General features: G+C 39.3%; 1 protein-coding gene across 6 annotated transcripts in view; it reads right to left on the bottom strand.

Moving 5' to 3' along the window:
* The window catches only part of ARHGAP6 (Rho GTPase activating protein 6), a 323,769-nt gene that overhangs the window by 40,064 nt on the left and 260,136 nt on the right, over positions 1-23,569 (bottom strand). For all 6 annotated transcript variants that reach the window (XM_027639009.1, XM_027638993.1, XM_027638977.1 and 3 more), the window contains exons 2-3: positions 22,634-22,793; positions 2,728-2,799 (exon numbers count right to left, since the gene is read on the bottom strand). In XM_027639009.1, the coding sequence (XP_027494810.1) occupies positions 2,728-2,799; positions 22,634-22,793 (232 nt within the window). The remainder of the gene's footprint in view (positions 1-2,727; positions 2,800-22,633; positions 22,794-23,569) is intronic.

Raw genomic sequence — 23,569 nt, 5'->3', positions numbered from 1 at the left:
TGTGCCAGGCTTATGGTCAACACGGCACAATCCAGCACCACCCTGGTTATTCACCCCCTCTGCTGTCATGCATTAAGAGTCTGCTCAGCAAGTACCTGAGTGGCAGATGATCTTTAATAACTCAGAAGGACAGAGAAAAGTACATCAGAACCAACAATGGCCAGAAAACCTAAGAAGTTGGATGCCATATACTGCTATTCAGGCTATTTTTGCCTAACATTTGCTGTTGGCAACAAATAAGAGTGAACATGGCTTTCTTTTCACTCTGCTGACATAACCTGTTTAGAACCTGACTCCTTTCAATTTCCTGGACCCTTACTGACTAACCCAAGTTCTTCCTGAAGGAAGGAGAGAAATACAGATTCAGCTGTTTGAGAAGACCTGGGGTATTTTCCTTTCAGAGGGTGCTCCTATAATATTTTATAAATTGAGAGAACATGTCAGACATTTCTATAACTGAGAATAAGGCAGTGAGAGATGGGAGAAAAAGGATAAAAGCAGAGTGGTATATATTTGAAAGACCTGAATTTCAAATAAGAAGGAAAAAAGGAATTAAAATTAGGAGAATCAACAGAGTGATTTCTAAAAATGTTTGGTATAGTTAACCAGAAGGTATGAGCAATGCTGAAAATAAGGAATATAAATATAAATATATAAGATAAATATAAAGATGGATAACTATAAAGTGCTGACCTTCACTATGGGCAACTAGCGAGTCCTAAAAGGCAAAGTGCACTCAGAAAACCCTTTGGAATAAAACCAGAAAGTAGATCCCCAAAGCAAATAACTGAATAGCTTATAAATGCTCCCATGCAAATAGACAGAAAAGAAAATCCTTGACCAGAAGTGTAATAGCAGAAAATAATATTATCTGGAAGTGCTCAATCAATGCATCTAAATTATTAGAAACAGAAGTCAGTGTGGCTGTAAGGAAACTACAAAAGAATACAAGGCAATGTAAGAAAAATTACTGTTGGAAAGATCTCTGACAACAGAGAACTTAGAGGAATAAAGACCAATTCTGAGTTAAGCATCTGTATCCATCACCAAAAGGTGATCACCCTTTGATCACTTCTCAGAGCACCACACCAAAGAGGTATTGGTGGAACTCCAAAAGTGCAATCGCAAAGATCTCCCAGCTTTGGGTGACACAGCAAAATTCTGGCTTTGGTGAATTATCAAAGCAATTTATCATTGTCAAAATCTGCTACAGCAATGAAAAATATGAGAATAAAAAGTTAAAATGTATTTAAACTCTCAAAAGAGCTTCTAAAGAGAAAGTTTCAAAGGAGACTGCCAAAGTCATGCTGCCCATAAGAGAGGAAAGATAAAAGCTCAACAAAAAGAGCAGGATGTGGTTAGCCTTTTCTGATGCAGAAGAGCACCCCACAGGCTGCTATGAAGATCAATATCTGACAAATGCATTGAAAAGCAAGGAAGGTTTTGCACAGAATTATGTTGCTTTGCACTTTTAGCTGCATGGATGACTAAGGAAGAAATATAGCAACATAATTGCTTAATTAGAGTGTAGCCAAATGTAGTGCATTAACAGGAGCACAAAAAAAATTGATTTTCCCCAAAGGGGACTATAAAATTATTGAACCTTTTCCTTAAAGACTCCTTCTGCATGTTGGCTCAGTCCTACATCAAGTGATCTTGTAACAAATAAAAAGTTTGCACTTCCAATGTAACATAGGAGGTCACTGGATTTATCCAAACAAATGTGTCAGGGGACATTCAATATTAGAAAGATTAATGCAAATATTTTCCATAACCAGTTTTAAATCAAGAAAAGACTAATCACATATTTGAAGTCATGAAACAAATAAAAATTAAAAGAAAAATACTTTCTTCTTGACAAATATCTAAAGTAACTTTGAAATGGGGATGTTAATTTTTTCAATGGAATATTTAAGTTCCATCCTTCTGCCAAACTAGACTAAAAGCAATAACATCAGAGTAACCAGACCACTTCTCTCGTCATAAATTTGTGCATTTCTGTGTGTGTTTGTGAAACTGGGATGTCAATACTGTGTCTTACTACCATTTTTCCAGAATGTTTTTCCAGAAGGGAACACAAAATTAGATGCACAATGCAGAAAACTGCAATTTCACAGACATTTTTCAGTGTCTCAGTATTTAGATTTAGTTCAAATGGCTCCAAATTACAGGTCAAGTTCAGGTCTAGGATTAGGACCCAGCCCATAAAGCTGATTAGTGTCCAAACAAAAGAGTACAACCATATCTGTAAATCCATGTCACATGGAGTTTATTAAAATCCAACTGATCAGTAGCACCAAAGCATTTATGTATTTTAAACAATGGTTATTTTCCTAAGGTTAAAGAAAGAAAAGCAAACGAACTGGCTTGCTTGGGCAGTGCTGGGTTCTTGGGTTCACATGCTTTGTAAATTGAAAGAGGAGAGTGCAAATGCAAGTAAATAACTGGATCATGTTATCCAGACCACACTCTGCACTGGATGGTAAAAACAGGGAGAAAAAAAATGGAGAAAAGATGCAGTGCTTTAACACTTCCCTTTCTCCCAGAAAAAAAAAATAATCTTTCAGTTGAAGAGATATGGGTTACACTAAAGTCAAACAGAAAAGATAAAAGATATTTTTCAGCTCAGCAACATTCTCCTACTCCAAAAAGTATATGTTTAAGACTAAAGATATTTCATAGGGAGACTGAGACCTGATCACTAAGTATGTACTCATTTTATTTTACCTTTGTCTCTGTTCTTCTCCTTTCCTAAAGAGTCCAGTTTCTTTCTTAATGATTTCTTCCTCTTTTGTCCATCTGTAGGAGGCAAGAAAAGAAAATAAAAAAAGGAAGTAAATGAAGTGAAATAACACTGAACAATCTGCTGCACAAGCTGTAGGAACATGGAGTGAGAAGGTCACAGCACTTGGAATCAGGAAGGGTGTGGGGATATATTTCACAAAGGTTAGAGTGTGTCACAGTCCCTCAATGGAGAACAAAGCATTTGGTTTTGTTCACCCAAATGCTGACGCTGCACAGGGGAACCAAAATGTATCCCCCTGCATGCTGCTGGGCACATCTACCCATGTGGGGTCATCTAATTTTGAAGACTTAATAATGGAGTTTCATTGTTGGATGCTCTTGATAGCAAGGTATCATAAACCTAAAAAGTATTGGTTAGCCTTCATCCATGGTCACAAGACTGTGATTCAGGTGTGCAGTTGAAGGTAGTATTTGGAAAGAGAGGATTACTAAGCCTCTACGATAAAGTTCTGCATACCAATCATACCCGTTGACCACCTTCACGTGACCCATCTGATCTGAACTCACTCTGGGAGTTTGCAGTTTGGTACAGCATGTCCAGATTGGTTCAGGTGGATTAGAGTCTCAGAAAAATTATTGTTCTAATAACCTATCTATCATCCAAGTTTTCACTAAGGTATTAAGGACCAAAGTTTTCAAGCAATAGTGGAGGCAAGTTGGTTCTTGAAATGATTATATCAAAAGGCTGGCTATCATTATTTCCTTCAGCAGCATCTTTTATAATGAAAAGTCAACAAAAAAGCATTTTATTAGCTATCAACAAATACTAGGGATTAAGACATGGGCCTGCTTTAACTTGTACCTTTTGAACTTTTCAAGTTCCAAAGCAATATAAAGGGTCTAACATAGGGACTAATACTTTAACATAGACACCACTCCAGATAAAGGTTAATGAACACACACCTTTTCCTTACCAGTTTTGTAACATGGCAAAAACTCAAAACCAAACATACCGTATCTGTTTCATTTTTAGGGCAAGAAAGTCACCAAATAATCTGTCTCAACAGGTTTTTCTGGTTATATAAGCCAATGTCTTAAGTGGTCTTTTACAGTAAGGAATATACCACAGAGGAGTGAAGTGGATCTTTGTTGATGAACTCTCATCTTTGCAGTTACGGGTCATGAGAGAACACAAGCCATTTCCCCATACTTTTCCCTCAGCTTCTACTGAAAACCAAATCCAGAACACTACTCAACAGACAGCTCAACAAATTATGACACCTTTTATAGCCAGTTAATATTCTTTTAATTTAAAATTAACATTTCTTTTTACTTTTTGTAACAGTGGCTTGATCAATTCCACTTGCACACTTGCAATCTGCATTTATTTACAGCATACCACAGAATCACAGAATCATTAGGATTGGAAGGGACCTCTGGAGATCTAGTTCAACTTCCCTGCCAAGGCAGGGTCACCTATAGCAGGTAACATAGGAACATGTTCAGGTACAAATTTCTGAATTTTTTAATTTCTCCAGAGAAGGAGACTCCATGACCTCCCTGGGCAGCCTGTTCCAGACTCTGCCATCCTCAATGTACGTAAGTTCTTCCTCATGTTGAGGTGGAACTTTTGTGGTTTAGTTTATGGCTTTTACATCTTGTCCTGTTTTTGGGCACCACTGAAAAGAGTCTGGCACCATCCTCTTGGCACCCACCTTTGAGATAACTGTATGTATTGATGAGATCCCCTTTTGGTCTTCTGAGGACTAAATAGGCCCAGATCCCACAGTCTCTCCTCATAAGAGATGCTCCAGACCCCAAATCATCTCTGTGGCCTCCACTGGACCCACTCCAGTAGCTCCTTGTCTTTCTCGTACTGAGGAGCCCAGGACTGGACACAGTATTCCAGATGTGGCCTTACTAGGGCCAGGTAGAGGGGGAGGATCACTATCCTCAACCACCTGGCCACACTCTTCCTGATGGACCCCAGGATACCATCGGCTCTCCTGGCTGCCAGGGCTCCCAGCACTCACTCAACCATGATACTCGAGGTAGAAGTGTCATGTGCTGGTTAATTCCCTTTTTTTGCACCTGCTCCAGTGAGAATTCATCTCTCTGAAATAAGGCTGATTAGATGGATAAGGTATTCCAGATAAGAGTTCAGCAGTATAATGGTAGTAATTCATTGTCTGATATGATTAGGTCTATGATTACATTTTCCTTTTTCTTTTAGCCACACAACAAGGTTATAACTCAGAGTCATACTCTGATTGATTAATATGCCCAGTCTTTTCACACCTTCTGACATTTCCTGTTGCTAAGACTGAGTTTATAAGAGAAATTCTTTCACCTCTTGGCAACACGAACAGTCAGTAGCCTGCTTACAAACACCTGAAAGTACAGCTTGTTTTCATAAGGTTCCCTCCTAACATTGTGTTCCGGCTTTATAGATATAAAATAATTTTCAAATTCTTTTTCATGTTATAAATTCAAATTACTGCTTCACAGTAGTATTTTGATAAATGACTTACATTTCTTTGGAGTCATAGAGCCTTATTCTCCAAAGACCAACTTATTGATATTCTGACACCCCACTGAAGTCTACTGAGACATAAAAAATGAGAAAAAAAGTCGAAATTTGATGTAAAATACAGCGTTTTCCTACAATCATTTACATTCACAGTTTCCCCCATGGCAAGAGAAAAAGAGTTGCATATGAAAATAAGACTGAGAGGTATCTCAGTGAAAAGCTGAAACTTAGATCTGCCAAGAGGTCTGAGGCCAGTTCAAACTCTCCTCCTCCCCAGAAAAAGATATGATAAATTAGAGTCTATATTCTGTAAAAATAAATATGTTTTGAAATGACTGTTGAATCAAAGTACATCAGGCATGAACACTGCTGAAATATTCATAACATGTGTAAAGACATGCAATTCTAGCACTTTTACATATTAAATGAACTCAATTCACAATAACAATGCTTAGTACTTATTAACTGCAGTGTGTTTTGAGAATATAATTAATATCCAAAGCATTCTTGGGAAACAGGCGAAGCATTATTACCCACACCTAATACCAACTGTACATTTTTTAATTAACTAGTAAATATTTGTGCAAAATAGTATCGTATCAGTCCAAAGTACTATTAGATATCAACTGCTATTTTCATTTCCAGTTTGGAAATGTTTAAACCACAAAGTGATAAAAGCTGTAGGGGTTTTATCCAGCCTTTGTGTATATAATTATCACTTTATGTCTTCTTTCTGTAGATCAATGATATACTGCTCCTCCAACAGATTCCACTCAAGAATACTAGCAAGACAAAAGAACCACTCAAAAGACAACAACTGCCAAAGTGAAGGAAGCTGCATTTTTTTTTCTTTGCTAACCCATTCTGTTTTTCCTGAAGGACACCTGCCGAGGCAGCTGTGCAGATCAGTCTGTTTTTCAGAAATGGACTTGATCCATTCAATACTTACTAATTTATATGTTTGCTGCATTTTTCACTGCAAGGCATACATCACTCCCAGGGCATCTATGTATTAAGACTAGCACAATGAATATTTAAAAGACCAAGAGTCTATAATTGAACTCCTGAGTGCACATTAAATTGCTATGTGACCTGTTTTTCCGAAGTGGTGAGCATTTCCAGGTTCAGTTAATGCCAAAAAGACTTTTCTATTTAAAAAATTAGGTCATCTTTTTAGGACTTTGTCAGTGAACCACACAGCCTACAGAATACAAGAGTATTTGTACTGATCTACTGACTTTTGACAAGAACTGAGCAGTTTGACTTCTGAAATTATTTAAGTTTTGATATTTTGAGTTAAGGCTGACATTCACCTGTAGTGTCATCACTAACACCATTTCATTAGCAGTTACACTACAGACCATTTCAAGGCCTAAATCTCTCTCTATGTGAGACTATGGTTCTAAAAATGAGGTAACAAGAAGTCATTTTCATGATGAGGATATATAAATTTCAGCTTTAACAGTTTAAAAAAAAAAAGAAAGAACGTAAAGAACTTTGTAAATTTTTTTAATGACAGATTGTTCTGTTGCTTTGCATAAGACCACTTACCAACACCTAATATGACTCAAAGAGAGAGAGTGCAGGCTGAATCCTGTTACTATTTACTTCCAGTAATTCTTTACTCAATTTATATTTAAGGAAATCAACAGGTCTGTTTGGTAGGTAGAGGTGCTGCTCAGCATCAGCTAAAGCATCACAAATTAGGTATAGGGAATTAGCTCAAAATGATACAGTTAGTGGCATACCTAAAGTTAACATTCAGGAACTGGCCACCAGTTTCATATTATGTCACTTAATAGTCAATATACTGTGAAATCATAATCCAATATGTTTTTCATAATTAATATAATATACAGTAAAAAAGTACAACAGCATCTGAGCCTTATATGTAATTTTTGGGACACTATTACAGTATTAGGCTTCAGATCATAAAAAAATACCCCATCAAATATGCTTGAAGTGAACATGTAAAAAAAAAATAGGATTCTTCAGCACTTTCTTTACTTACACATGGGCTGGTAGATTATCTGTAAGAATCGATGTTCCTTTTATGTTACTTACATGCAAGCACACTTTTTATTAATCAAAAAAATAATTCATAACTTAATACAGATCCTTTAAACTGTTTTAATTCAATGGGGTTTTGACATAAGAGATGATCTGCTGCTTACAGGATTGTAGAGCAAAGAGAACTCCCCTCCCCATCTATTGGCAGTTTCCTTTGCTTAAAAGAAATGTGTTTCTTGTCCATTTAGGGAAGAAAGTTGTCTTGTTCTACAATGAAGGGTTATTTTCACACAGTGTAAAGAGAGGAGTTATGTGAGAGATTATTATCAGACCCATAGCTCAACTATCAAAACAGAAACCAATAAAAAAGTTGATATTGTGAGATTTCTAAAATACGTTTTCATAGTAATTCTATTCATGGCCATTTTCCAATAATAGTCACTTGTAATTGGATCTAACTGCACTTAAAGAAAAAAAAAAGAACATATCTTCTAAAAGTGCAATCAATTTTGTCTTGAAAATTACTACCAATGGCACCACAAAGCAGCAAGTGTGACCCTTCTTGAGCAGTTGCTGGTTCACTTCACTCACAGAGAGCAATGTATTTCCCAAGTGCCAGCCTTTCACATCCAGCCTGTGCGCTCACTGTCAAGCTGCACAACACCGTGTACAGTCTCCCTGACCTGTGCAATACTGCAAGGAATCGAGATCTCATATAGAAAACACTTCTAAATTCTGTTGACAGAGCACAATAAAGACAAGACAGCACTTCATTCACTGACAGTTGCACTGTGTTTGTGGTTGAAGTAGCTTCTTTGGGTCACTATACAAAGCAAATTTACTTCTGAAGACATTCGGAGCTGCTCTGCTGAAGAGGAGAGTGTTGGTTTTACTTAGTCTTTTCTGTGACTATAAATGTCCATCTTGAAATATTTAAATAAACTTGTTGAAATGCCCTGTCCCCATGCAGTAACTTCCAAAGCACTGCCAGCTGCAACAAAGATGGAAGATAAAAAATTTCAATGAGAGAAACAGAAGTTACACATTTTGGCACATAAAGCAATACGAAACAAGAAAGGCTGAGCATACAGGTATTTCTCATCACTGTCTTTCTCTCTTTCACCTGATCTCAGCCATACACATACAGGATCTCCAACAGTGATGCAGATTATTAATTCAGAAGCCTTGGACTATCTTCGTGTTTTTCCTTATGGCCTATGTTGCTCTCTTTATTTCACGCTGACTTATACCAGCACTTCTTCATGCTTGTCAGCTAGTAACTGATGGAAGAAAAGCCATATTCATTCAAGAGTATATCTCAGCTGCAGCCATGACCTTCCAGATGGCAGCTGGCTCACGTAAGTTCGCCTCAGCCCACAGAGTCAGGTTCAGACTGTTTGTCACGAGCACCACAAACACAATGGAGAGAGCTTTCCCCTTAAATGCTTCCTCTGAAGCAAACAAGTTTCAGCATTCCCCTTTCTGGGAAGTTCCTGATGAATGTGCTTATGGCAAAAGAAACAGTGTGAAAAGGGCAAAGCTGAAGTCAAAGGTGGTTCCTCAGGAGAAGGACTGTACCTCTCCATGAGCTGTGCAAAGGCAGGACCAGGCAGCCCTGGGCAGGAGCACTGCCTGATCCAACCCTTCTAAGGGCAACAGTGAGAAACCAGGTGAGGTCTGGAGAAAGTTGACTGTGCAGGAAACAACATTCTCAGCAACACACAGTGTATACAATACCACTACTTGAAAAAACCCACAACCATCGCACAAAAATGAGTTTTTCATTCTCTTCTTCTACATTTCAGCAGACTCTCTGGTAATCTGCAGTCAGTGCATCTTCTTCAGACCTAGGCTTCAGTCCCTTTGGGCTAAGGCATTTCTGATTGTTAAAATTAAACCCAGAGGAATTACAAAGTCCAGCTGCACAGGTTTAAGTGATGCAGATGCTAGAAGTTTAAAACCTGCATTATACACAAGTTTTAAGTGCAGAACAGTAAGAATTAAGTCATATTGGTATATGAATTAAAGTATTTATCTATGAGGTATTCATAAGGTGCCGTGGAACCTGCCTAGAAGGCAAAACTGCTGGAAACCTCACTTACTTGAAAAGAGAGCTACATTCCCACAGGAACCTCAGCTTTGTTAATGAAATAACACTTTACAATAGTCTCCAATAGTTCTGGTATAAATTTAAAAAACAAAAAAACAATCCTTCATAATTTGCTTGCCAGGTATTAATAAATTTTTGATGCACATTTGTTGATACTGCACAGCTATTCTGAAGGCAAAGGTGATATATCAATTTATACTAGCTGAACATAATATCAGTAGACTGCCATGTCTTTTAGGAAAACAAATCTAGAAAGTGTAGTTCCAAACTAGGATGAAATCTAGAAAAATGTACCATTTCTATTGAAACTTACTCTCAATGTCTATTTCTATCAGAAAGAGCCATGTCCCAACTTGCTGAACAAAAAGTGTTGCATGTTAGAAAACAGCAGGATACAGATTTAGACTGTAACTGTAACCAGATAGGTATGAACTCTTCTTAAACAAACAAACAAACAAACAAACAAAACCCAAAACCAAACCAAAACAAAAAAAAGCCAAAAACCAAACCCAAAAAACACCCCACAAAAAATCAAACCAAACCAACTTATTTTGGGTAATGCTCTAATTCAGATGATGAATGCTACTCAATTCCTGTGGCTAGAGGAATCATAAAAACACATGACATTCCCACTCTACTTGCCTACACCTTCCCCACTGTATTTAAGGATTTAATTAGTCTCCAAGTATATATGTGTGAATAAAATAACTACTTTTGTCTTTTCAAACATGTTCTTTCATGATTCTTTGTCATGAAGGACTTGCATTAACTGGTGGGCAAATGCAGGTGCAACGTACCCTAAAAGTGAGAACCAAACCTTAGGAGAGAGGGAATAAGGGATTTGGGCTCTGGAGAGAGGTCAGGGCTGCAGAAGTCACAGCTGGAGGGAGGGGATGTCAGCAGAGCCCACCCCTTCGAGAAGAAGAACCAGGAAGAAGCAGCTTTCCAGGCCTTCCCCAGGCCACTGCACCCCGCTGTGCAGGAAATCGCAGGTCTAACAGATGAACAGGGCACAATTGCACCAGAAGAAACACTTAAGGGAGTACAAAGAGGATGCCTGCCTTCAGTTTGTGCATGAGGTGTATAAATATCCTTAAAATAACAGAATCTTTAATATAGTTTCAGAATTCTTCAAACCACCACACCAAAGCTAAGAATAAATTTCCCTATTTTCTTTTTTAATTTGAGGTTTTTTTTAATGTATTCTTTACCCTTTTTGCATTTGGACTCTTGAGTAGAGATAATTGTGTTGGAAAAGTTGGGAAAAAAAAATCTCTTCAGTTCTTTTGACGTTACTGAATGAAAGCATACATAGTTTACATAATTTAAATATTTTTAAACTAACAATACATTTAAAATGGCTGCATTACACTGAGGAACAAGATACTTAGTGAGTTTTAGAATAAATGAAAAATCATAACACTAAATTATAATTGTTTAGGAGCTGATTTGCACTTGTTAAATCTTCAGCTGGACCTAAGGAAAACAACTCATTTTGACATGAAAATAAATAGTTGCTTAAACCCCTTTTTATGCTAGAATGAGGAAAACGGCTGCTGCTGCCATACATAGAAGGGACAATGGAAATAACTCAAAACAAGCATGCAAAGCTACCTGGCAGCCTTTAGAGGATTACAAAGGAAGGGTCAAATGCCTTTGCATACCCTTTTGCAGCTGTCAGTGGAGAGCAGCAAAAAGCAGGTAAATGCCTGGAAAGGGAGAACAGATAAAGATGCAGGATGTCAGGTCTGACTTCCCTGTGCATAGACAGACTCAGATTCTCAATTCATAAAAAGCTCTGCTTGCTTCAGTACCTACATTAGTGTAGGATTTCCTGTGTCATAAGAAATCCCAAGCCATAGTAATCTAATAAAATAATAATAAAACCCCCAAACAAACAGCCTAACCAAAAGCCCAACCCCATCCCCCAACAAAATCCTTTAAAAAAAAAACCCTGAGAGAATGGGCCAGGTCTTTTGATGAAGCACATGCCTTGTGTCAATACTGGAAGCAAAATATGTGTCTAGGCATACTGAAATTAGAGGGAACCACTCCTTCTATGCTTCAGGGCATATTTGCTGTATTGACACTGATGACAGGATTCATGAAATAGTAATGTCAAGTAGCAGGTGCAAGACAAAATACAGACACTACTTTTTCATACTATAGCAGTATCCACAGTGTGACAAGAGTTTCTAAACTCAAAAGGTAGGCAAGTTCCAGACTTAAACTGACTGTGGTACATCAGGGACCTTGCTGCTGCCCTTCTCTCTAAGTGGAAGACACTCAGAAACCACAATGATGGGCAGAGGCTTAAAAGCTTTGAGAAGGACTGAACAACATTTCCTTCTTGGAGTGCTTTCATAACTGATGAATAAACTGTCAACACTAAAACAGGTCAAAAACTGTCTACACTAATACATGAAGACAACTACAGTCAATGAAAATATTTTAGATGTACTGAAAAAAATTCAGAACACCAAACAGAAGCCTTGATGCTATAATTTGAGATAGGAAAACTACAAATAACAGCTCTAAGACTGCATTCAGCCCACTGTGGGCAGGGGAAAATTGACTGTCTCCTGGCATCAATAACCTAAATAAAAAGTAATCTTATAATATCATCTTATTTTTGTTTGACAAGAAGGAAAATTAGCTTTAATCCCCACAGCACAGGGTGGGCTAGGGGCAGAACAGACATACAATTGCCACCATGGAACTGGCATTGGACTTACTGAGTACCAATAAAGTGGTCTGCACGCCTGTACTGGCAGGTGAAGCAGCAACCAAGTTTCTTTACATCTCACTCAGATCTTTCCCCCCAGGTTGCTCTCAGTGTGAACATTGGTTGAGTTCTTCAAATGAAGAGGAAATTCCCCTCACGCAGGCATTCAGGAGTCCCACCAGTGGTCACAGAGATGGTTCACAGCATTCAGGTCTAATTAAACTAGTCCATTACAATACTCCTGCTCAGAGCATTGATGAAGAAATTAAATGAGAGAGAAGCCCTCAGCACAAGGGACTGAAATCATGGTGCAGTAGGTCTCTCCCTGGACAGGCTGGTGGCCCCAATAACTGAGATGATATCCCTTTGAAAACCAAAATCAACAGAGCTTCTTTCTAATGATGTCTCTTTGTAATAGTTACTTGTCCTTTGTATCATCAATCATCTAGCTTACATACTTTTTTATTAATAAACAGGAACAGGTGTTGAAAATGTAAACCACACAGATAAAAGACATGAGGAGCTCTGCAGAGAACACTTAGGTCAACTTCCTGCACAGAAATAGAGTCACATGGACATTTGTCTAATCTATTCTTAAAAACCTTCAGCAAGAGATTAGGTCTTCATTAAATCTCAAGGTAGCCTTTTCAGTGTAAAAGCCTAATACAGAGACATATATAGTACCAAAGCTCTGATAAAATAAATCTATTTGGAGTCACTTTATCTTTTCTAATCAGTATTTAGAGACATAACACTTCTGGCACCAACCACAACAACTCCACTTAAATAATGTCTTTGAAAAAACTATAGAAAACTTTTCTACCTAAGGCAAGAAGAAATCCTCAGGAACACTTCCCTAATGCATTTTTGAAAGGAGCAAAACACACAAGATAACAGAAATAAGGTCGATTTTCAAATGAAATTTTTAAATAAGTATACCAGAAGAATACACATTATATTCCTGTTACATGCTGGCAAAGCTCTGCCAAAGGCAAGTAGAACATGGAAACTGCAATTCAGTACTCTCTATAAAGGTTCAAAAGCTTTTCACATGGGATATATTTATTGGTATTTATTCTTTGGCTTTGAACCATAATAAAGCACAAATTCTTAAGTCACTATAGAATCACCGGACAGTTACGTAGATTATTTGCAAAGTACAGAACAGCCTAGTTGTGAATCGAAGGGTCAGTACTACATCAAGTACTAAAGACAAATTTGGCAGGACACAATCAAGAATACCTCTGTTACACTAGTGTTCTCACAAAGATTTAGGAAAAAAAAATCAAATACACTTAATTTTGCAAAATGTTTTAGAGCCTCTGTATGCGTATTTTGCTTCCCAACACTGGTTCTCTCAGCCACATGTCTCAACCTTTCAGTAGAGCCAATGGTCATGAGCAATGTTTTTAAATGAAAGCTGAGATATCCATGTGTAACACTAACACAGACAAAATACCAAATATATTTACATGTACTTAAAATCAATAGCTATTTCAAGTGTACTACTAAGAAAATGACATTAGATAGGATTTTTTTTTTTGTCTCAGAAATAATTTCTAAGTTCAGTGGGACTTATCATCAAATATATACATGCAGCAGTCTCTGGATCTGAATTTTTAAGAGCAGTACCCCAAATCCACCAGAGTCAGCATCTAAATAAGCAAGTGCCCTAATAGTGAAGAACTCTGGTCATGACTCCATCTCCAGTAACTATGTCTCACAACATTTGTAAATGAAAATGTGGACTGTAGTATTTCCCTATTTATCTTAGGAATTTCAGAAAGATCTCTTCCCTTCATTATGAAGGAAACTGAAAGACTCCTGCCTATCCTGCCCAACAAGCTCTACAGCAAAGCATTCCTTCAACATCCATCCCTACCTCCATTCCCTTTCTCCCCCTTCACAAAATACACCTACAAAATAGGTAGATTTTCAGAAGTTACACAAATCTTTCTTTTAAACATGCTGAGTTATACACTCATTTTTCCATGTTTACATTTAGCAGTGGCACTGATTTCCCCAAGAAGCCTATAGCATTTTCTCCTCCTGTTCTGTGTTCATATAGCACTGAAGAAAACACATGCTGCTGTTCAACCGAAGCTCCTAGCTATTTACCAGAATACTGTTTAGTAAAAAGACAAACTTTTTTTGTTTGTAGTGAGTTTTGTAATCAGTAAAAACATTTCCTTTTAAACATATTAGCTTGTCTTTAACTGACGAAATAGATATGTTGAATAAAGTTTTCCTGATGTAAACAGACAGTAAAACTTGCTATGTGATACAAGAAAATCTTGGAAATCAATTTGCTGAGCACTGCGCAGTCTTCTATTAAAAAAAATGCCTCATAGCAAAAATTAAAAAAGAAACAGGGCTCTACAAACTTTGTAAGTTTTGAAGATAGTAAATTATTTTCCCTGTTGCAATGTTGGAAAAACCATGTTCTTGCAAGCTTCATGTATTTCCATTTAGTTCTTGCCTCAACAGTGGCACAAAGTTGAATTTGGGAAAAAGAAAAAATTTCAGCAAATTTCCTTACTGGGAGAAAAAAAAAAAAAATATAAGTTTTTTATTTGCTTTCTTATCTCTCTGCCTGTAAAAGCTCCTGTCACCTTCACTTTGACAAATGCCTGTGTAGCAGAGTGCAGTGTTGTGTCTTACAACCTCTACCCTGCAGCAGCTGGGACTTCTCCTAGTTTAAAACATTAAGTCAATTTTATTTTCTTTTTTTTTCCCAGACTGAGTGATATTGGGTTTTGTTTTCCAGAGAGGAAAAAAAATCCTCAGAAAAATACATGTTTCCATGAAAAATTTGAATTGGAGGGCACAGGAGGGAAGTTTCAACCTGAAAATCAGAAAAATAAACAGTTTTTATCTCTGACCAGTCTGATACAGTATATCCAAGACTTACTAATTCAGTGCAAAGGACCATGTTAGAGACAGTATTTATATGAGAACAATCAGCAGAAGTTGGCATTAAGAGGGGTGGTAATAACTCTCTTCACTTAAAAGATACAGACTGGATGCTTTTGAGTTGGCATCACTATAAGCCCATAGCTCCACAATGTATATGCTACAGTTTACTTAGATGTTTTCCACTGCTGCAACAGCCTATAAAATATATAACATGGTCAGTGATTAAAAACAATGAGCAGTTTGGAGCTCTCACAAAAATGCAAGCCCAGATAAAAATCACAGTCACTCTCAGTGTTAAGGAAAATGAATCAAGAAATACAATGGCGAGTAATGTAAGCAAAAAACAGATCCAAAGAGCTACTCCCTGCCAAAATAAACAAGAAGTAGAGAATGTGTAACTCTGAATTCCCATTTTTATTCGGAGCTTAACTGGAATGTACTGGGGGCAAAGTGCACAAATGAAGAGTAAAAATTCAGAAAGCCCAACTGTGTTTTCTTTCATTTCAGAGATGGGGTTGTCTCAACTCTCAGTCTGTAATCACACACTTATTCAGCCCTGCTTCTTCAAATTTACCCTACAAGTTGTACAGGAGACAATGGCTCGCTTCATTTGAGCAGATGCACAGTGTCATATGCCTGGTGGAATGAGCTACAAATCTTGCATGGAAAAACGCACACCAGCATATGTTCCAGCAGCATCAGTAATACCTTCTCTTAAATGACTGGGACTGCATTTAGGCTTCTAAACCCAACCTTAGATCATATTCATTACAACTAAATGAATGAAATGAGATTTGGCAGTAAAGATTACCTTCTCTCTACCCAAATGTCACAAAATCATCAAGGTTGGAAGAGACCTTCAAGGTCATCTAGTCCAACTGTAAACCCAGCACCACCATAAGCACTTCTAAACACAAGTGCCATATCTTGAACATCTCCAGAGATGGTGACTCCACCACATTCCTAGGCAACCTATTTGAATACCTAACTACTCTGTCAGCGATTTTTTTTCCCCCTAACATCTAATCTGAATCTCCCCTGATGCAGCTTGAGGCCATTTCCTCTTGCCCTTCACTTGAGACATGGCAGAAGAAACCAACTTCCACTTTACGAAGGAGCAAGATTCAGGATGGGAGCGATTCCAGGCGTGGAGAAAGACATACAGCAATTGACAGGACTTTATTATATGGACTTTACCGTTATTATGTGGTTTCAGATATGTGTATCGCATTGTACCCACACTACACAGTGCACAGCCTGGGCATGCCCGGGTTTGCCACGAGTTTTGCCTGCTCCCTGCTTCCCCGCTCCCCTCTCTGATTGGCTGAAGAAGCTGCAGAGAGGAGACAGTTACCATTCACCCTTTCCTTCCCCGGTTCCTCCCACATTCCTCCCCCTTTGCCTGTGTCCCTACCTGGATTTGTTCCCCCGTTTGTCTGTCTCATGCTCCATCCCATGTTCTAGCCCTTTCCCTGCCTGAACCCATAAAACCTCTGGACACCTCAATAAAGTATTCCAGTTGCACCTCTGCCTCGACTCTGGACCCGTCCGTGCTGTGTCATGGCCCCATCCCCACTCAGACTGTGGCACCACCTCACTACAACCTCCTTTCCGGTAGTTGCAGAGAGCAATGACGTCTCCCCTGAGACTCCTCCAGACTAAACAACCCCAGCTCCATCAGTTGCTCATCATAGCACTTACCCAGGCCCTTCATCAGCTCCGTTGCTCTTCTCTGGATACACTCTGGCACTTCAATGGTTGAAGTGAGGGGCCCAGAACTGGACGCAGGACTTGATGTGCGGCCTCACCAGTGCCAAGTACAGAGGGACAAACACTTCCCTTGTCCTGCTGGCCACACTATTCTTGATACAGGTCAAAATGCCATTGGCTTCATTGGCCAGCTGGGCACACTGTTGGCTCATATAAAGTTGGCTATCAATCAGCAATCCCAAAACTATGATGAGAAGTCAGGACTTCACCCAAAGTATAGGAATAACAAAGACAGCTGGGCTCAGCAGAAAGTGGTTATCACATCATTTTAATGTCAGTAGAGAGGAGGAGGGGCTGGGTCTGTGGCACATAGTAGCCGCAGGACACATAGCTGTAGGGAACTGGGCCTGAAAAATGCCCAGATCCTACCTCTTCCTCCTGCATCTACACCCCTGTATTGTCTTTCACTTCCAATACATGAGTTTTCAACAAAATGAGAAATCAGTATGTGAGAAACCCAGGTCCAATAGTTCAATCTGTACAAGAAAGAAGCAAACACACAGAATTACAGACTTCTAAATATCTGCTGAGTATCCCATTTGACCTTTATTTTCACTGCAATACCCTGCCATTTAGCACGAGCCACTATTTACAAGTCTTTAGTCACCTTACGGTCTGATGAGCTTAATCATGTGCTATATCATCCCTAAAATAATTTCATATAGTACTTTTGGGGACTTTCATGGGATGGTCAAGCTTTCAGTAACAATTCAGCTACAGTGTATCTACTTGCCTGAACACTGGTAATACCTACGTATTTTTCCTACTTCTCTAGTAGATTTTCACAACAAATGTGAAATTTCAGTGTCTATGATGCCTCAGAACATAGGCCATGTAGACTGAACCATTTGCAGACAGTACTTATTATCTTGTGATTCCCATTCATCTTCTCTTTTTCTATGGTAGTATTTATAAATGCTTCATTATTCCTAATTATGTGTGTATCCCCCTTATTTATCTTCTTAACAAGTGACCACAAAAAGCAGCTCAACCATGTATGGTTGCATATATCACTGGTAAACAGACACCTACCTAGGCAATATTCAGAATTAGTAACAAGCTTTTTCCCCCCTTCCCCTCATTTATTCTCTCTCTCCCTACAACACTGCACGCTGAGATGACAGCAGCATATCCTGTTGGAAACTGTCAAGAACATGAGCAGTCACTCTCTCTTCTTGTGTAAAGAGAAGAAAACTGCAACTGTGACCCCCAAATCCCATTCAAGACCCTATACCTTAAAACCCAGCCAGATGCTTGAAGAGTTGAATTCGGGTTGAGGCCCTAATTCCTCATTTGCTCTAACTCATAAAAGTCCTAGTAGTGCCTACCAGTGCTTCCAAATACAGGTGTAGTGAAGTAGGACAGGACTGTGAAAGAGATAAATAAACCTCATTCAATCATTCCTCTACTCAAGAGATACCTGGAGCCAATGAACAAAAGAAAATGAGCTTCTCTCTAGCTCTGATCTCAGTTTTACCCCATAAAAGCCATCTGACTTACCACTTTTTTGTGAAGACCTGCTCTAAAAGCTTAGTTTTTCTCACTACTTGTGTACCATGACACACAAAAAATTGAAATGTCACCAAAATGTAAGCACACCTAAAGTGAAATCCATCACCTTTGTTTTCTCCCATTACAAAGAGAAGATTTACTTCCCTAAAATGAGAAAAAAACACAGTATGTTCTAAATAGGAACTGTAAAGGAGCATCACCAGAATGGTACTGTTGTACCATTCAAAACATCAGACACTAAATTAAAAATCTTGCACAGAGTAATTGTATTGCACAGAGTAAGAAACCGTGTAATACTCTGCCTGGAAATGCCACCATCCTAGAATCATAGAATCAGAATGAGTTGGGTTGGAAAGGACCTCCGAGATCATCAAGTCCAACCCTTGAACCAACACCACTGCGGTTACTAGACCACGGCACTGAGCGCCACATCCAGTCTCATCTTAAAAACCTCCAGGGATGGAGAATCCACCACTTCCCCGGGCAGCCCATTCCAATGTCTGACCACCCTCTCTGTAAAGAAATTCTTTCTAATATCTAACCTAAACCTCCCCTGGCACAACTTGAGACCATGCCCTCTTGTCTTGCTGACAGCTGCCTGGGAAAAGAGACCAACCCCCACCTGGCTACAACCTCCTTTCAGGGAGTTGTAGAGGGTTATGAGGTCTCCCCTGAGCCTCCTCTTCTCCAGGCTGAACAGCCCCAGCTCCCTCAGCCTCTCCTCATAGGACTTGTGCTTGAGTCCCTTCACCAGCCTAGTTTCTCTCCTCTGGACCCGCTCCAGCACCCCAATATCCTTCCTGAACTGAGGGGCGCAGAACTGGGCACAGCACTCGAGGTGTGGCCTTACCAGCACTCAGTACAGGGGAAGAATCACTTCCCTGCTCCTGCTGGCCACACTGTTCCTGATCCAGGCCAGGATGCCCTTGGCCTTCTTGGCCACCTGGGCACACTGCTGGCTCAGGTTCAGCTTCTTGTCAATTCAAACTCCCATGTCCCTCTCTGCCTGGCTGCTCTCCAGCCACTCTGTCCCCACCCAGCCTGTAGTACCTTGCAACTTAACACATTAACCCGGAGAGGATAAATGATTCTTGGTCTAGTTTCTGGTGGCGAATGCAGGAGTGACACAGAAGCAAAAAAGATGATGATTACAGAATCTGAATATATGAGACAGGAAAACAAGAGAACAAGAAATAAATCTGACGCATCTCTATCATACATATAAAAATACTAACCCTTAACTTGAATGTATTCTAATTACCTACTGCAGTGTAACTGTAGCATATTTGAAATGACATGTTGGTTAAAGAAATTCTTGTGGGAGGTGGTCCCTTCTCTGCAACCACAGGATGTTTTACTAGAAGATGTTAGTAATGTTCTTCAGTAATGGTAATGGTTGCAATACCATGAAGGAGAGGGATTACCTGTGAGTTCCTCTACAAGTGTATTAACATTTACTGGCATAAGTACTGTAAAAAGTAAAAATTTATTGTTCTTGGGTAACAAGTGTTTGCTCCAAACATGCTTGTGTGGAACATTAGTCAGAGTACAGAAGTATCTGCCTTATCATTACAACCACAGCGATGTTGTTACTGGTTGCTTCTTCATGTTTTGGTCTTCCCATGCTCAGAAGGCCCCTTTGTCACAACAAGTGCAATTAACACTTCCAGGACACATCTGGCTATTGCCTTCAGTAGATGGTACTACAACATTTTAAAATTCAATTGTAACAGCTATTCCTTCACTCTCCACACCTTAGAATACAGAAAAATTCATAATCTGGTCATTCAAAGTAAGAATGCAAATGTGAAATGATTTACCTCTTATCAATAATCTCACCGGTACCTCTAACCTGAAGAGCAGAACTGAATACTTCCCATTCAAACTGAACCAAAAGATACATGAAATGATGAGGCCAGCAGCAGAGATAAAACAGGAGTCCAGAGCTCCTAACTTTGTGAAATACCTTTTATTTTAAGATGTTTAACAAGAATTTATATTCTTATTTAGGTTTTATGCTTAAAATTACACTTTTCAGACTCAATATATCTAAAATTAACTTCATGTTATACATTTATCCATGTATATATGTGCGGTGAAAACAAAAACTGTTCTTGTGTGCGATTCAAACCTGAAAGATTCCCCAGATGGTTGGCATTTCATGGCACTCCCAGGAGGAAACAGCAAGAAGAACACAAAAGTAGTACTCACTCTTCACAGCTCAAAGTTTCTGAACATGGCTCAATGCCCAGATGGACACAGGTGACAAGTGCTGTCCCTCAGGGCACCATATTGGGACCAACACTGTCTGATATCTTCATCAGTGACACAGACAGTGATACCAAGTGCACCCTCCGAAAATTTGCAGCTGACACACCTGAGGGATGTGTTGCCATCAGGAGGGACCTGGACAAGCTCGAGAAGTGTGCCCATGGAAACCCAATGAGGTCCTGCACCTGGATCTGGACAGCCACCAGCATCCATACAGGCTGGAGCTGAATGAATTCGAAGTAGCCCTACCGAGAAGAGAAGGACTTGGGGATGCTGGTGGATGAGAGGCTGGACATGAGCTGACAATGTGTGCTCCCAGCCCAGAAAGCCAACCACATCCTAGGCTGCATCAAAAGTAGTGTGGCCAGCAGGTTGAGGGATGTGGTTCTGTCCCTCTACTCTGCTCTGGTGAGACACCACCTGGAGTGCTATATCCAGCCCTGGGGTCCCCAGCACAGGAAAGACATGGACCTGTTAGAGCAGGTCCAGAGGAGGGTCATAAAAATGATCAGTGAGCTGGAGCACTTCTACAGAGACAGGCTGACAGAGTTGGGGTTGTTCAGCTCAGAGAGAGAAGACTCTGCAGCCTTTTAGTAATGAAAGGGGGGCTTATAAGAAAGATGGGGGCAGACTTTTTAGTAGGGTCTGTTGCAACAGGACAACGGATAATGGTTTTAACCCAAAAGATTTAGACTAGGTATTTAGACCAGGTATGTGTGTGTGTGTATATATATATATATATATATATGTATACAGGGGAGTTAGACTAGATGACCTTTACGGTACCTTCCAAACGAAGCTAATCTATTATTCTATGAATATGTATACTCTATTGTCTTCGATGGTATTACCTCCATTTGTGTATCTTCATCTCCCACTGGAACTGCCTGTGGCAGTTCAGACTGTCAGAAGTTATTGCAGTGCCATTAGTGATCCAGTTCCTCCTATGAACATCCTGTAAAACTGTTGTCCTATTGATCAAATGTTTTTTGAGGCACCAGGGGAGCTGGTGGGACTTGAAGAAGTTGATTAAATCCATCTCACTACAAACTGATGCCTTGCTGTAATTGGTAAGTTGGACTTTGTTGGTTTTGGCAGGACTTTTCTGCAGATGCTGAAGAGCTGATGAATACACAAGCCTGTCTCTGTCACATTTTTTCTTTCCCACATCATTATTTTCATGGACTGGATGACTTTTTTCCTGCTTAACTTTGACTCATTAGAAAATTGGTCTTGTGGCACACAGCACCTCTGCTCATAGCCAAAGGTGAGAATTCAGTGATCCCTTGATATTCCTTACATAAGTATACAACTGCAAAGAAACAACAAGAAAGCCAGATTTGCAGATGACTGCACAACAGTTGTCTATGCTATGCTTGATCTCCAACCTACAGGAAACAACAGAAACTTTCTCATTAGTTTTAGTGAGGTTTAGATCTCTTCCATAGTAAACTAAGCACACATCCTGCATCTAATAGCTGAGCTTCTCCTCTTCAGTTAACCTCCTGTTTCCTAAGAGTTTAATGTTTTATGCTGAAGAGTAACTTGTTTTTTAGGAAATAAACACCACTGTCTTTTGGAAAAATTGGGTAGGATTCATCTTATTAGATGTAAATATCTTCACTCTCCATCTGAACTAGTGATACTTGGCTTCCTTCATAGACAATGCAGTACAGAGTGAAAATGCCACTTCTAGGCTATGATCTACCTGACCTACACAGAGCTTTACTTTTGGATGTCAGGAAATGTGAGAAAAGCCTTTCTGCCTCAACTGAGTATCAAGACATCCTAGGATGAATAGGTCTGATTTAGATTATCTACCCTGTAGACATCTGTCCTTGATCAGATGAGCCAATCCCCAGGTGGCCCGAATTGGACACAGCAGACAAACAACTTTACTCGTCACTTTTACACAGTGACTATGTTTAAGCAGAACTGAAATAGAAGACAATATCTGTGGAATAAAAAAAATCTAATATTTATTGCTGTGATATGAAATCAGTGGCTTAGCAATCTAAATAGAGACAGTTTATCAAGCCCTTACCTTTGGGGATAGTAATCTGACAGCCCAGGTCACAGTCCTGCTGCAACTGATAAAAAGCCACTTCCTGCAGCCGAGCACGCTCCAGCTCCGAGAGGCTTTGAACGGGAACTGACTTCAGCCGAACACTGCGCCCTGACATGCTGTTCCAAGTGAAATCACCCTACAGGAAATCAAATGGAAAAATATGAAGCATCATATGGTATGCACAGTTTAATAAACAGAACCATCTCTTTTACTGCTAGAAAAAAAACAACACAGGTTCTTCGTACTAAAATGCAATTTTCTTGGACGCTTCTAACCTTTCAAATATCTTTGTTTTCCCTAGAGTAGCATTCCTTAAAAGGGGTACAGACATGCGAAACAAGAAGTCAATTCTGTCTGAAACCATTTAATCAAGTATTATTGCAAAAATATTAGGATTCCAGTGAAAAAAAGCACAAAGTAGGGGAAAATAAAAGGAAAGAACAGCCCAAACAACCTTTATCTGCTTTTCCCAGTTTGCTTTCTTTGTACAGTACTTGATCACTTGATCATCACTTCATTCCTTTTCTTGCACTGTCAGTCAGAGATACAGATCTCCACAGGTCCATGGACAACACAGATCTTATCTCCCTCAACTTGCTAATCCAATTCCACCAGACTGTTCAGAGAGTACTCTGGCAGAGCCTCTTTTCTGACACATCCCATCCCCTCCTTATGAGGATACTGTGTTTAGAATACGATTGACTAAAGGACATGTTTTTGAAGAGCTGTAATAACAACGTATGTGTTCACATTTAAAGAGGAAAACAGCGTTAAGATATGCTACATCTCTGCAAGGTACCAATTATTCTCAGAAAGCAAACAGAAAGCTTTAGCTGTTCTATCTCCCACCTGCGAAAAAATATACAAGAAATGATTTTCTGAGTATTTTGCTTGGGTCAGAGAAGTAATCAT

This window comes from Corapipo altera, unplaced genomic scaffold, assembly GCF_003945725.1.
Source record: "Corapipo altera isolate COAL_440 unplaced genomic scaffold, ASM394572v1 0, whole genome shotgun sequence".
Lineage (NCBI taxonomy): Eukaryota > Metazoa > Chordata > Aves > Passeriformes > Pipridae > Corapipo > Corapipo altera.
Note: the sequence above shows the minus strand (reverse complement) of the source record. Positions and strands in the feature narration are given on the sequence as shown.